General features: G+C 49.1%; 1 protein-coding gene across 1 annotated transcript in view; it reads right to left on the bottom strand.

Annotated features, from left to right (window-relative positions):
• Positions 1-15357, bottom strand: part of LOC122370269 — a 48924-nt gene that overhangs the window by 27680 nt on the left and 5887 nt on the right. Inside the window, exons 11-23 of the mRNA XM_043345726.1 lie at positions 15004-15221; positions 14201-14363; positions 13758-13946; positions 13165-13315; positions 12797-12942; positions 11528-11706; positions 11085-11163; positions 10774-10911; positions 10498-10598; positions 7125-7283; positions 6815-6921; positions 5326-5453; positions 4964-5148 (exon numbers count right to left, since the gene is read on the bottom strand). Of these exons, the coding sequence (XP_043201661.1) occupies positions 4964-5148; positions 5326-5453; positions 6815-6921; positions 7125-7283; positions 10498-10598; positions 10774-10911; positions 11085-11163; positions 11528-11706; positions 12797-12942; positions 13165-13315; positions 13758-13946; positions 14201-14363; positions 15004-15221 (1943 nt within the window). The remainder of the gene's footprint in view (positions 1-4963; positions 5149-5325; positions 5454-6814; positions 6922-7124; positions 7284-10497; positions 10599-10773; positions 10912-11084; positions 11164-11527; positions 11707-12796; positions 12943-13164; positions 13316-13757; positions 13947-14200; positions 14364-15003; positions 15222-15357) is intronic.

Raw genomic sequence — 15357 nt, 5'->3', positions numbered from 1 at the left:
CCAGACCGGGGTTTCAGGCCCATCACCATTTTTCTGTGAAACACGGAAAAGCATTTCTTGCCAGGTTACCTACTATGTTTATGTTACAGGGAGTATGCGATTTCAGTTAGTTTGCAACGACCCTAGGGTGGTTGTAACCTCCCTGAACGATCAGTTTGTTTGCAACGACCCTAGGGACGTTACAAAATAACTGCTCGTTCCGGGACGTTGTAACGAAACTAGGGTCGTTGCAAACTCCCTAGTTAGTATGCAACGAACCTAGGGTTGTTACAAAATAACTAGGGAGTTTAAGAATTCATCGAGTCTCGTTTCACAGGAGTGCCGTCAACAATCTTTTCCAATGAAAATCTTGTTCAATCTAGTTCAGCTTAAGAGAAAAGGAGAATACAATTTGAACATTCAGCTCAGGAGTATTGTGGTGCCCGGGACAAGGTACTTACGTAACTGTGATAATTTTGGCTGCATTATATCGCCAGCATATGCTTACATGTAGAAAATAGTTACTGGGGTAGGTGTGATGGATATCCGTCGCTATCCGTGTGCGGGTTATCCCTCACACTTTTAGGGGTGCGGGTCGGATAAAACCCCTCGTTTTTTTTTCGCGATTATCTCGCGCTAAAAGCGGCCGATCGTGACGAAACTTTGAGTGTCCTCGAACTTATCTACGTTACTGGTTACACATTCCCTATACCTACAGTAAATGATCCTGAAACCAATGACCTTTGACCTTTGATCTGATTTCTGAGACCATGGCAGACCGAAATGATTTGCCGTTTATGTTAGCGCACACTAAATTGCGTTTCCAGACTTCTATTGTGATTACATATAAACGTGCCAACATATGAACTGATGGTTGTCCCATGCATCATGATGGGTTTCAAGTTGACTTGTCAGTTGTCGGCCAGGTCAAGGTCATTGACGTTTGGTGACTTCAGGTGACTGTTCCAAATTGTACGATTTTAAGGATTTTTCTAGCTTATTTCGAATCCAGCATTCGTTGAGACATTTGAGAAGCACGTATAGTTGTGGTGCCAATGCAACTTGCTACGAAGCTGTCGCTGGTGGTTTAGGTACAGCTGCTATAAATAGGTGGTGCGGGTGGGACGCCTATAACTACTTGACCCAAACTTACCCAAACCAGCCTAGCTTAATCCTCGCCCCCTAGTTTTTTGTTCGCGATAGCTCCGAACACGCCAGCAACAGAGAGCTGAAACTAGGCATATCTGACCTTTGATTCAAGCCGGATCTTGTGACACCAACCAGATTTTCAGGTCAGGTCAGGTTACTGACCTATGACGTCATAAGTGGACGGTCCTCAGATGCCGCAACTGTGCAACGCCCCCAGTCCCAGAGGAGCTTTTACAGGGGATGAAACTTACAGAACGTGCATCTCCTATGTAGAAGTCTCACAACTTGTACCTCAGGATTTTTCCTAAAGATCACATGAGGTCAGGTCGGTCACGTGACCTCAACACTATAAGTCAATTGAGAAAAATGAAAACTGCTATTCTGGCGCCGGGAGCAATCTCAAACTATTGCAAGCACACGGATCGTGATTTCATGCACTCCTTGCAAAAGTTAGAAGCTTCAATTTTGCATTGTTGACGTTGCGTGATTATGACGTCACTAGGGTCATACGAGCTTTTCGTCAATAACTCCCGATCAAACTGAGCTAGCGAGTCGGTCAAGCCACCAATGGACTGAGGAAGACCTGCCGAATCGAATAAAATACAACATGACCTCTTTTGACCAATTTCACGACCTAGGGGTCTCTGACCTGACCTTGACCCGAAGTCAACACCTCAAGTTGACCTCATCCGAACAAAAAGTATACCATTCGACACGCCTGAGCAAGGCGAGCACGTTTATGCTAAAATCGCGCTCTGCAACTGTTTTTAAAAAAGTTATTGATCAAAAACCGAACCCGTGTCTTGGGTCACATGACCCGACCTAAGAGGTCACCAGTTGACCTGAGACCTTAAAATCGGGTACTAGCTGCTGTGTCTCCAAACGGCACACACGCTCGTTTTTTCCGCGACGCTCTAAATCCAACGGGGGCGAAAAACGACGAGGGGGTCGTACCAGCCCTCCCCCCGGCCGGCGCGTATGTAGAAAACCAACAGGTCCTGCGGGGTTAACTCTCGCCCTTATTGGTGTTTTGCTAGCTGCAAACGCAAAAGGCGGGGCTAGGTTATTGGTTGACCTTCCAGGCCAGGCCAGTGACTCAAAAGTCGGGAAAATCGGGACCTATGACCTTTAACAGGTCATACTTTGGAGAGTTAGTTGATACGAGGTTTTTCGGGGCGCTGATCACGAATTTCATGTTAGCTTTGATCACCGATGATGTCTTGATGCTTTTAGGCCAGGTCGGGTCAGGTCAGGTCAGGTCAGGTCAGGTCAACCAGTAGGCGTCTTGCTAGCTGTCCATAATAGGTGTCAACCAACACTGACAGCTTCGTGACATTGTAGGAAGGCGCCAAAATTACTTCGTAAATGTTCAAATGGGTGCTAAATTCGAAATCAGCTCGAAAAACTAGCCTAAAAATATATGAGCCCAGAAGAAGTGAACTAAGGTCATCAAAGGTCAATGACCTTGACCTGACATTCACGTGACCTTGACACCCACCATAATGCATGGGACCACCATCATTTCACATGTTTGAACGTTTACGATCACAAAAAGAAAAAAATTTGAAAAATATTTGACACAAAAAATTTTTGTGGAACAACGATTCAGGAATCGAGAGTGGTCAAAAACTTAGGGCTTTATATGGACAGGCACATGACCTTTGTAGACCACGTCGACCACGTAGTGGCAAAGTGCAGCGGCAGTCTAGTGGCGCTGACTCATGCGAGACATTCTCTGCCGAGGGCATCATTGAAGTCAATAGTCACTGCGCTGGTCATGTCCATCATTAGGTATTGTGTGTCGATTTACGGCACGTGCAGTAAGACGGAACTCCAAAGAATTCAAAAAATCATAAATTTCGGTGCCAGAGTCATCAGTGGAAAGAAAAAGTTTGATCACATTTCTGAAGTACTCAAGAGTCTCAACTGGCTGTCGTCATCTCAGCTGGTGCAGTACCACCGGGCACAGATGGTTCGCAGAGTCGTGTCATCGGAGTTGCCAGAAACATTGTACTCGATTATCGCTGCCACAGACCACAGACATGAACATCAAACACGACACAACAACCAGCTGCGGCCCCCTGCCATTAGAACGGAGACTGGCAGGCGCCAACTCGCGTACAGCGGAGTGAAACTGTATAACGACGTGTGCCAAAACAGACGTGTTCGAGAGTCTTTCAGGACGGCGCTGTATCGGAACATGAGGGCTTAATCCGGTTAGGTGTGTGAATGTTGTATGGTGTTCTGTTTTGATAGCGTGAGAGTGGCTTGTATCCCCTTTTATACTCCTTTTTATTGTGTTTTAAAAACAGACGTGTACACGTGAAAAGCCGAAATGTCGGATCTTGTGCGAAATAAATGTCTATTGTCTATTGTCTAAAAAGACTGGAAACGAGCGGATAATGGCCGTTTTTACGAAGGGCTTCCTGGCGAATGTCCATCTAATTTGAACAAATCTGCACCAAATGTGCACCGTATCTGCACAAAATGTGTACTATAGATGGCCGTCGTGAAATACTCCTGAGCTGAATGTTCAAATTTTGTTCCCCTTTTCTTTTTAAATGAGCTAGATTGAACAAGATTTTCATTGGACAAGATTATTGACGGCCCTCCTGTGAAACGAGACTCGATGAATTCTTAAACTCCCTAGTTATTTTGTAACAACCCTAGGTTCGTTGCATACTAACTAGGGAGGTTGCAACGACCCTAGTTTCGTTACAACGTCCCGGAATGAGCAGTTATTTTGTAACGTCCCTAGGGTCGTTGCAAACAAACTGATCGTTCAGGGAGGTTACAACCACCCTAGGGTCGTTGCAAACTAACTGAAATCGCATACTCCCTGTAACATTTACAATTTTTAAATGTTATGTTATTCCATAACCGTTTGGAATTTTTATAAGCGTTCTTGTCCATGCATTGCATGGTTATCGTACATGTATTCTACCAATTTTAATGTTTTTTACCCCACTAATAGCTAAGCTGTAATATTTTTGTCTCGGACGGTATGCGCGGGGCAAAGTGGCCGGGGCAAAGTGGCCACCCCCAATTGGCCATAAGTGGCTTCCATCTGGATAAAAAACATTATTTATATTCAAATGTGTCATCATGCATTCATCTTGGCCACTTTTCAGTTGCATGAGTTACCAAATAATGCAACTAAATGTTTATTTTCATAAAAATCTTTTCTTTGTTTACCTACAGGTGGAAGATGATAAAGTAAACATCCATCCTCGCTTAACCTTGTCACCATCAAATACCCTAGTCGTACACGAGGCAACTATTTTGTTTCTCATATCGGGACTTGAGAAGACGCCGGTGGCCGCTTTGCCCCAGGGTATGGGGCAAAGTGGCCAATATGCATAGGTTTAAAGTTTTGTCAATATCTTTCATATGTTAACACCTTTGGAAATAAAACGCAGTTGAAATAAAAGGCAACTTAATAGGGATCACATTGGTATAGAAAGAATCTTTCCAAGTTTAAAAATCAAGCGTTGGCATCGTGAGAAGGGTTAGGGTGGCCGCTTTGCCCCACTCTCCCCTAAACGAGCGTTTCTCAGAAAAGGCAGCAACACTCGGCAACGGAGAATGAGAAAATATTTCGTGAAAGCACTTCCTAGTGACATCAGTACAACGCAGGGTCACGTCAACCATTCATCAAAAACGATTAATGGCGCCATTTTAGACAGTTGTGTTCACTGTCACTCTCTTTCACAGGCGGCATATTTTTTTTAGACAAAGAAGCATGTGGCCTCGCCACATATGCGGCATCGGATCCACTGTGCTATCCGTCCGTGTTTGCAGGGACATGATCATATGCGGCATCCCTCCGACTCACGGTGTCGTCCGGGTAGTCGGGGTCCTGGGAGAACCTCTCTGGCTCCAGCACCACCATCTGGTTGTATCCGCGCTGGATGGCCGAGCTGCCGCCCGACAACATCGTCACCAGCAGCGGCGACCGATTGATCCTAACGTAGGTGAACACCCGCTTGACGAACGGCTGGGTCGGGTCCATTCCTTCGCCTGAGGGCAACAGTCGGTTACGCGGTTAGAGGGCAATGGTTTGTGAATTCAATGAGTGTACTGCATAGCTTCGGGACATGGATCGAATCACACATTGAGCTGTGTTTGTTCATGCCGTTGTATAATCAACGTAACGTAACTATGTGACGCTAGAACGTGGCGGCGTCCGCTACCAACCTGATATCTGAAGTGAGTACGTCATCTTGTAAGTGCCGTACTCCATGAATCGTGAAGGAACGAACAGAGTTGACTTCATATACGAGCTGAGTGACGTCAGATCCACTGAGCCGGTGATATTGCCCCAGCTGACACAGAAACAGGTGGGTGCGTATTATTTAGGCCAGGGTTCATAATGTCCAGGGTACGATGTGTCCAGTGCTCGAAATGGCCAGTGCCTTGAATTGGCCAGTGTTCATATTGTCCAGGGTTTGCATGGTCCAAATGTGGCCAACTGGCTGCAGATAGGGTAAATTCAAAGAGGCCAGGGTTCATAATGTCCAGGGCACGATGTGTCCAGTGCTCGAAATGGCCAGGGTTCATAATGTCCAGGGCACGATGTGTCCAGTGTTCGAAATGGCCAGGGTTCATAATGTCCAGGGCACGATGTGTCCAGTGTTCAAAATGGCCAGTGCCTTGAATTGGCCAGAGTTCATAGTGTCCAGGGATTACACAGTCAAACAAACCAAACCAAACCTAACCTAACCTAACCTAACCTAACCTAACCTAACCTAACCTAACCTAACCTAACCTAACCTAACCTAACCTAACCTAACCTAAGGTAATGATGTTTGCCTACCGGGGATAAGGAAATAGTTTCTCGCATGAATAGATTGCAAGCAATAGTAAATCAAATATTTTTAGGTTAAGTGGTTATGCATCAGGCTTCAGGCCTTCGGCCTGAAGCCAGATACATAACCACTTAACCTAAAAATATTTGATTTACTATTGCCTGTAATCTCTCCTAAGGCATTGCCTTCGGCACTGCACTGCTTCGCATTGAGCTGGTTCCGTGTTTTTACATAATGACGTCACTTTCAATGACTATGTAATCCCTGGATATTATGAACTCTGGCCCATTCAAGGCACTGGCCATTTTGAACACTGGACACATCGTTCCCTGGACATTATGAACCCTGGCCATTTCGAACACTGGACACATCGTGTCCTGGACATTATGAACCCTGGCCATTTCGAACACTGGACACATCGTGCCCTGGACATTATGAATCCTGGCCTCTTTGAATATACCCTATCTGCAGCCAGTTGGCCGCATTTGGACCATGCAATCCCTGGACATTATGAACTCTGGCCTATTCAAGGCACTGGCCATTTCGACACTGGGCATATCGTACCCTGGACATTATGAACCCTGGCCAGAATGAATGTTCCCCGAAACAGGTCACATGATGAGGACACTTCCATCACAATGAAAAGAAACACAAAATCGAAGCTAGTAAAGACAAGTAGCATCGTAGGAATTCACTCGTCGGATATATCTGCAATGATGATTAGCCAAAATGACACATGCAAGAGTCGTCCTGGAGCCTAACCATGCCATAACTGGCATTGAGAATTCTCATTTTGCAGGCAAATTACAGACCTATTAGTATCTGTGGAGCATATTGCGTTGGTTCATAGATGGAGCATTTCCCGTGTCAATACTCACGACTCGTCGATGGCCTGGGCCGTCCACGTCTTGGTTGTGTCCAGGGAGGCGTTACAGTCAATGCTGCACACCGTGAACAGCTCGAAAGAGTCCTTTCGGAAATATGGCTGAAATGCATTGACATAAATCAAACACAAAGTAATCTGTCACCAAGGACAATCGACGTCATCGATCAAAGGGCAACACATATGCCTCGCTCAGATGTAAGCATGTACGTCAGAACTCAGATTATGCCGTGTCAGTTTACCAGCAAACATGTAATTAGCATCACCACATAGCTCTCAACCCCAGTCCCGCTCTCAGAACTCACCTTCGGCATCCAGAAGGCAGTTGAGCTATCCCGAATCATCAGGTCCGGCGGCCGGCACGGAATGGACGACACGGTGAAACTGAGCTCGTAGCTGGACTCGGCCAAAAAGTTGAACGCGTGAACACTCATCTTGTACTGCCCCTTCTTCATATATGTCCACTGAAGACGTAGAGCAGAACACCGCGAATTAGAGCGTATCATTTTATCAGTGGCGGTCGCAGGGAGGGGCCATCAGGGCCATGGCCCCCCCCCCCCAAAGCCAAATCAGGGGGGGGCCATCATATCATTTGGCCCCCCCCCAAACAACCGATGGGCCCCCATGGCCGTATGGGGCCCTGGCCCGTATTCGATTGTCACGAGGCTCGAGAAACCCACGCCAGCTATTAACAGCTCCCATACCAGTCTTTGAGGGTCCTACACTGACCTCTGAGGGCCCTTCAGTGGCGGTCAAGCGTCCACATTGACCGCTGAGGACCCACATTGACCTCTGAGGGCCCTCCACTGGCCTTTGAGGGCCCCTAAACCGGTCTCAAGGGCCCAACCGGCGTCTGAGAGCCTCACACCGGCCTCTGGTGGCCTCATTTCTGTCTCTCGAGTCCCAAGACTAGACTTTAAGTGACTCTGAGGGCCTCGCACTGGATTCTGAAGACCCGATGCCGGCCTCGAAGAGCCCGCATCGGCCTCTGGGGGCCCATCTTGGCCTTTGAGGGCCCTCTGCTGGTCTCTGGTGTCCAACGCCGGCCCATGCCGGCCTTTTAGGGCCCCACACTGACCTCTGAGGGCCCATGCTGGCTGGCCTGTAAGGACCCACATTAGCCTCTGAGGGCCCCCGCACTGGATTCTGGAGACCCGATGCCGGCCTCTAAGAGCCCGCATCGGCCTCTGGGGGCCATCTTGGCCTTTGAGGGCCCTCCGCCGCTGGTCTCTGGTGTCCAACGCCGGCCCATGCCGGCCTTTTAGGGCCCCAAACTGACCTCTGAGGGCCCCATGCTGGCCTGTAAGGACCCACATTAGCCTCTGAGGGCTCCCGCACTGGATTCTGAAGACCCAATGCCGGCCGCTCAGGGCCCGCATCAGCGTCTGAGGGCCCATCTTGGCCTTTGAGGGCCCTCCGCTGGCCTCTGGGGTTCAACGCCGACCCATGCCGGTCTTTTAGGGCCCCACACTGACCTCTGAGGGCCCCATGCTGGTCTGTAAGGACACACATTAGCCTTTGTGGGCCCCGCACTGTATTCTGAAGACCCGATGCCGGCATCTAAGGGCCCGCATCATCCCGAGGGCCCATCTTGGCTTTTGAGGGCCCTCTGCTGGCCTCTGGGGTCCAACACCGGCCAATGCCAGTCTTTTAGGGTCCCATTCTGACCTTTGAGGGCCACATGCTGGCCTGTAAGGGCTCACATTAGCCTTTGAGGCCCCCTGGATTCATAAGACCCGATGCCGGCCTCTAAGGGTCAGCATCGGCTTATGAGGGCCCATCTTGGACTTTGAGGGCCTTCTGTTGGCCTCTGGGGTCCAACGCCGGCCCATGCCGGTCTTTTAGGGCCCCACACTGACCTCTGAGGGCCCGTGCTGGCCTGTAAGGACCCACCTTAGTCTCTGAGGGCCCGCACGGGCTTCTGAAGACCCGATGCCGGCCGCTCAGGGCCCGCATTGTCGTCTGAGGGCCCATCTTGGCCTTTGAGGACCCTCCGCTGGCCTCTGGGGTCCAACACCGGCCCATGCCGGTCTTTTAGGGTCCTATTCTGACCTTTGAGGGCCCCATGCTGGCCTGTAAGGGCTCACATTAGCCTCTGAGGGCCCCGCATACTGGATTCTGAAGACCCGATGCCGGCCTCTAAGGGCCCGCATCAGTCTCTGAGGGCCCATCTTGGCCTTTGACGGCCCTCTACTGGCCTCTGGGGTCCAACGCCGGCCCATGTCGGTCTTTTAGAGCCCCACGGTAACCTCTGAGGGCTCCATGCTGGCCTGTAAGGACCCACATTAGCCTTTGAGTGCCCAATTCGGTCTCTGATGGTCTCAAACTGCCCTTTGCAGGCCCTGTACTGGTCTCTGACGGACCTAAACTGGCCCCTATGGGCCCAAACCAGCCTCTAAAGGTCCCACACCGGCCTTTGATGGCCCTATTATGTTCTCTGGGGGGGGGGGGGGGGCTCAAGCCTTACCTTTGGGCGTCACGCACTTGCCTCTGAAGGCCCACATCAGCCTCTGGGGCCCTACCTGGGGCCTTTGAGGCCCTTCGCTGACCCTTGGGTCCAACGCCGGCCTCTGGGGGGGTCTGACACCGTACTCTAAGGGCCCCATTGCAGCCTCTAGGCGATAGGTACCTATTGCCGAAGCGCTATCGACGGGCCCATAAGTGTAGGAACCATGGGTGCAGTGGGCGCAGTTGCACCAACAATAATTCTGCAGTGGGTGCAGACAATGTATTCTGCATCCACAGTAATCTGGAACAAAACCCCCTTTTCTCAGCAACACTACTTTCCATGCAGCACGACAAATTTAGGATATTTGGCCCACTATCCATCTTCCGAAGTATTGGCTACTGTAATGGCCTTCAAAACTTACATTTGTGCTCAAGTAAAAACAAAAAAGATGAAACGGAACACATGTGATTGAACAGTGAACAGATACCGATGACCCATTGTCAAAACTTTTAGCACGATGATCTTAGAAAATGGCAAAGTCAGCCGCGCCTTTACTTTACTTTACGCCTTTACTTTTGCGATAGTCCATTCACAGTTGCGTGAATTATTGACAATATCAATGTTTCAAAATGCACTTATCGGTACCTTTTCGACATGGTACACCCTCAAAGCTCGCATTTCGCAATGAGCCTCCTCTCGGGTGCCGCTCACTACCCCCCCCCCCCCCCCGCTTCACCGGCCATGGCCTGGATTTCTGCACCCGTGCACTACGTCCGTTGGCCCCTTTAAGCTTGCACCGGGCCCCCCGGGTCAGCGCAGGGGCCCCTTTGACAAGTTGGCCCCCCCCCAAACTCCAAGTCTGCGACCGCCCCTGCATTTTATGCATATATGAGCATTAAACAAGCGTGAGCGTCACGTCTATCCCAGCTATGTGCAATATACAAATGCCTTGATTTATCTGCCATTCGTCATATAAAGAAGTGAAAGAAGGGAGCTGCTAAAAAAGCCTTATGACGCAGGTGACAGAAAGTCAAGCGATAGAGCTCACGCAGCATGTGTCCGATCGCATTCCACGACACGTCACATGAATGTCAGCAAAAAAAAGACTTAATTTTGACAGCGTGACACACTTTACTACCGGATGATTACCCAAGTCACAATATATTAGTAAGCTCGTCACTCGCCAGACCAAGCAGTTCAGCCTTCCTTCGTCAGCTAAGCCAGCTCACCGTCATTTTCAGAGGGTTCTCGATGACCGCGCCCTGATAAATGTAGGGGATCGGCGGATTCACGCTGTCACACGTGTCGCGGTCGCCCCAGCCTTGAATCTCTGAAATAAATTGATGACGCGTCACCCAAAGCAAATGGAACATACCATATTGATCAAATAAATTAAACCTTTGATTTTCCACGGTTTCCCATTGATCACATCATAAAAACTGTATGCATTTTGCAATTGCAGAATCTCGATCTGAGGGATACTCCTCAGTGAAAAGCCGACTTACTAGATCCGTCACCGGGAGTCCACATCAGGCAGGTGTACGTTCCCACCGAGTCCATGCGGATTTCGAACTCCTTGGCTGACTTGGCCTCCGACACGAGTAGGTAGTCGTCTATGATGACGTTCACTGGCGACTCGAGCACTGCGGGAGTGGCGACGGTCAGCGGACGGTGGGCTCGGTACCAATGCAAATGGGGCGACAGAAATCAGCATCAGTGTGCAACAGGGTCCAAACTCTGGTCCATATTACAAAGCCGTTACACTGCCGAAGTTACTGTGCCTCTTGCCAGTTGGCGGGTCCGTGTTTTCTCTCACCTTTGACGGTAATGTTGACGGGAATGGAGCGGCCCTGTAGAGGATTCCAGCCGTACAGGCTCACACTGTATGTTCCCGGCTGTGAAACACGTCCGAAATTATACAACAATTCCGAAAATGTCATCCGAAATTATACAACAAGTTTAAAAGTAACAATAAGAAATCAAAAACGAAATGCAACTCTACCAAAAACAGATTGTGCTATGTTGCCTTTATATTCTCACAGACATTCATGATTCATTTAACAGTTATCTATCATGACTTTGGTGACAAATTTTACGTACAATATGACTTGAATGTATGTATTCGCGCTAAACACGCTTCTATCTAGCGGGTAATCATGCAGGAGCTGCTTTCAAGAGACATAGGAGAATCATAAACACATCGAAACAGAGGAATGATTAATTAAAAAAATGCATAAAAGATTTAGATGTTTAGTTTACCTCGGGGAAGATGTAGTTCACAGGCGATGTGGACGAGTTTGTCAGGAAGGTTCCGTTGTCCATCTCCAAAATGTATTGGAAAATCATGCCTTGTGTCATGTTCAGGAAAAATGACACGTTTCGCTCGATCGGGAAAGAGTCGTATTCGGGGCCATGGCCGGTAAGATACGTGTCGCCGCCTGAAAATCGAGAGGTGACTTTAGGACTTGTTCAGCAAACAGCAGCTGGATGCAACGTAGGTAGAACCAGACGCGTGTAAATGTTCAGAAAGACACTGAAAAATATGGATAAAAATAAATAATATCTAGAGCTTCATAACCATACTACAAAGTTATTTAAGTGGGAGTTCTGCAATCAATTATTGGTTGCCAATTGTTATATGGACATCAATCCTACGGCGGGCGGGCGTTTTTCACAATTCAAAGTCTCAACCTTCGGGACGCAGTAATGGTGTATGGACATCAATCCTACCGGAGGAGGCATGCTATAATGCATATCTATATGAATTAAACCAGTATAACGCCTTTTGGGGCGACTAACGGAGCGAGCGAGAGGGTGGGCCTTGCACGTGCGAAATTGCGAGGGGGTACTTCCAACTGACTTGTGCACGGCACCCTACTAACCGGTCTCTAGCGATGTGCCAAATTTGGGCACAATCGGCCCAGCCGTTCTCGAGATCTGGAAGCGGCACCCTGCACGTGCGCACGTGCAAAATGGGTCCCAACTGACTTGTGCACGGCACCCTACTAACCGGTCCCTAACCGTGTACCAAATTTGAGCGCAATCGGTCCAGCCGTTCTCGAGATCTGGGAAACGACCCCTGCACGTGCGCACGTGCAGCAGCACCCCAACTCTGGCACATGTATATGCAGTGCCTAGTGGGTGCCTACCTATATGCCAACTTTCAGCGCAATCGGCCAAGTAGTTACCGAGATATTGCAACAATTACAAAACTGACACCTCTTCGTTTTGCACGTGGCACGTGCATAAGGAGTCACCCACATGCATCGGGAATAGTCCAATACTTGGTAGAAGGAATGAAGCTACCCTACAAAAATTACCGCATGTAAATCGGTCAAGTGGTTGCTGAGATATAAGCCTCGCAAAAGCGTCCGCACGGCCGGCCGGCCGGCCGGCCGGCCGGCCGCTCATACTCAGAAATTTCCGTTATTCTACGTAAGACTCCGCTCGCTTCGCTCGCTCCGTAATGAAAGCGTAGAATGCGCACATATGTACAGATCACCATGCATAACGATGTAAATTACTTACCTATTGGCAGAAAAGGCAAGTAGTAGGCCATCGTCGTTAGATTTTGAATTTCTGCCCACACCGGTACCCTGTTTATCATCTCGAACTCTGAGGCCAGGTTAAAAATGCGGAGTTTAGCACGGTACGACCCCTGGATGTCGTAGGATCTGCAATAAATACGAAACAGTGACAATCGCATCAACTTCCGTCCTCATTCTACAAATATGGGTCATTTCCGGAGAAACATACAGAATGTTTACAAGTTTCGCATAAGCGTGAATGACACTCAGAACAACATTTTCACCTGCATTCTTGATTTTTGGAGGTGAAAAATTTTGTTAATGAACTAACTAAGACGCCTGTGTATGTAATAATAACACTATGCCGACCTGTTGAATCCGATCTCGTAGATCTCGCCTGCCTCGCGCTCCTCGGGAATCTCCCACTCGAACACGTAACCGTCGCCGGTATACAGCTCGGCAGAGGCCATGGTGGGCAGCGGCAGCCCCGCCGGGTACACCACCGTGAAATTGACGTCACCTGCGAGAAAATACCATCGTGAAACTAACATCTGCGGCAAAACATCGAACTGAAACTGACGTTACCTGAGGAACATCGCCATGAAACTGATGTCACCAGGGACAAAACGCCGAACTAATACTAACGCTACTTGCGAGCCCTCCCCCCCCCCAAAAAAAAATGGGAAGAAAAATCCCAATTCCGACAGCTTCCTTAGGCGCTGCTAATCGCATTCGCTGAACCGTTCAACAAGCTATTAGCTACGCATTTTCAGTCAAGGATCCGACTTTGAGCGAATCGTAAACAGCGGCCACTTGCATACAGCCAGAGAGAGCAGATAGCCATTTACCTGAGGACAGAGGACCTCTACCCAGAGGTCAGAGAGGCACTTACCGGGAATGGGCCAGAGAACGGGCGCGTTGTCCACCAGGTACTGACCAGGGTTCAGGTAGAGGCTACTCACCGGGAATGGGCCAGAGGACGGGCGCGTTGTCCACCAGGTACCATTTGTCGGTGACGGCCCGCTGCACGTACAGCGTGTGTCGGTACGTCTCCCGACCCCACTTGTTCTCAGCAGTAATGATGACGTAGCGCGGCCCGGGTTCACCCCGCTTGTACCAGTAGATCTGCGACCAGCCGTCGTTTTCAATCGCTGAAAAAGACAAAATAAGAAAAATATTGGTTTGTCACGTGAAGAATTTCTACTTTTCTAATAAAAACAATTTGGTCATGCTGACTGAATCTTGACTGAATCAGTCAGGTGACAGTATTAAGCTGCAGTAATTAAGCTGACAATCTCGATAGCCAGACAAGAGATGCTACTGAAGTAAAAGATAGATGCAGGAAAATGTCAAAATAAGCGCCGAATATATTCAAATATTGTCGAATGTACTTCACCCCACTTACTGTCCGCCTCCTCGATAACATTCGCTGCGCCCAGGTGAGTTTCGCCGAAGTCAAACGTGATCTTGACGAAGCTGCCCGTCTTGATCAGGACGGTGGCGTTGGTCTTGTTGTTGGTTGTAACGTGTTCAGGATCCAGGGTAACCTTGAAGCCAGTGATGGGAACCTGAAAGCGCGGGGCTGGGTCAATTATATATCTGTCGTAGGCATCGGCTGAAATCCGGCATTTCATGAAATGCCTAACCTTGAACCTGCTTGCACCTACATAGCATATCAAACCATTAGACCTAGCCTTACGTGTTATATGAAAAGTAATTTGGTTAGATAAGGTTAGGTTACATTAGGTAAGGTCGGGTTAGGTGTTGTTGTTTAGGTTTGGTGCTGAGCCAGCGCCAAATAATGCAACCCAAACATGGGATGAAATCCGGCATTTCATGAAAACCCTAGGCTTTCCACGTAAAGCCTGGACATTTCAAGAAATGCCGGATTTCACCTGATGCCTGCGACATATCCAAGTCGCGTTGCTGACATTGCCTTTTACGTCATGCTGATTACAACAAACAGCCACTGAACAGGTAAGATAGCCGTAGCAACTTTAAACTGCTGCTGCTGGCCACGAGCAGATGTATAGGTGGAGCGTCATGACTCAATTACGTTGACCCAACCACAACATTAGAAATTTAGCCATGGCTCTGTATTCGCGAGGAAATATTCTAGAGGAGGATGAATTAACTCCATGGCCACCATGCCGTGCCGAGCTGTGATCACTATCCACCTAGCTGACCCGCTGGTCGATGGCCGCTGACCTGCACGTCGATGGCCTGTCCGGCGCTGGTTTCGGACACGATGTCGCCCGTGGTGGAGACGGTTGCGAACGCCTGGTACGCGCCCACCACGTCGTACGTGTGGTTGATGGTCAGCTGCAGCGGCGACGACACGATGGCGCGCAGGTAGTGACGTGAGTCCAGAGACCCCGAGGAGTCGTCATCCAGCCACTGCGGCCCCAGCGCCGCCAGCTCCGGGGCTGAGAGCCACCAGCGTGTCAGGACAATAGCGAGACACTTCACCCGCACAAACTAACCGACACATCGTCATGTTCGGAATTGTCTCAACTGTTAAGAGAATTAATTAACTGGAACCAGTGCAAATAAAATGATTTC

The sequence above is a fragment of the Amphibalanus amphitrite genome, unplaced genomic scaffold (genome assembly GCF_019059575.1).
Source record: "Amphibalanus amphitrite isolate SeventyFive unplaced genomic scaffold, NRLGWU_Aamphi_draft 001116F_arrow, whole genome shotgun sequence".
NCBI lineage: Eukaryota > Metazoa > Arthropoda > Thecostraca > Balanomorpha > Balanidae > Amphibalanus > Amphibalanus amphitrite.
Note: the sequence above shows the minus strand (reverse complement) of the source record. Positions and strands in the feature narration are given on the sequence as shown.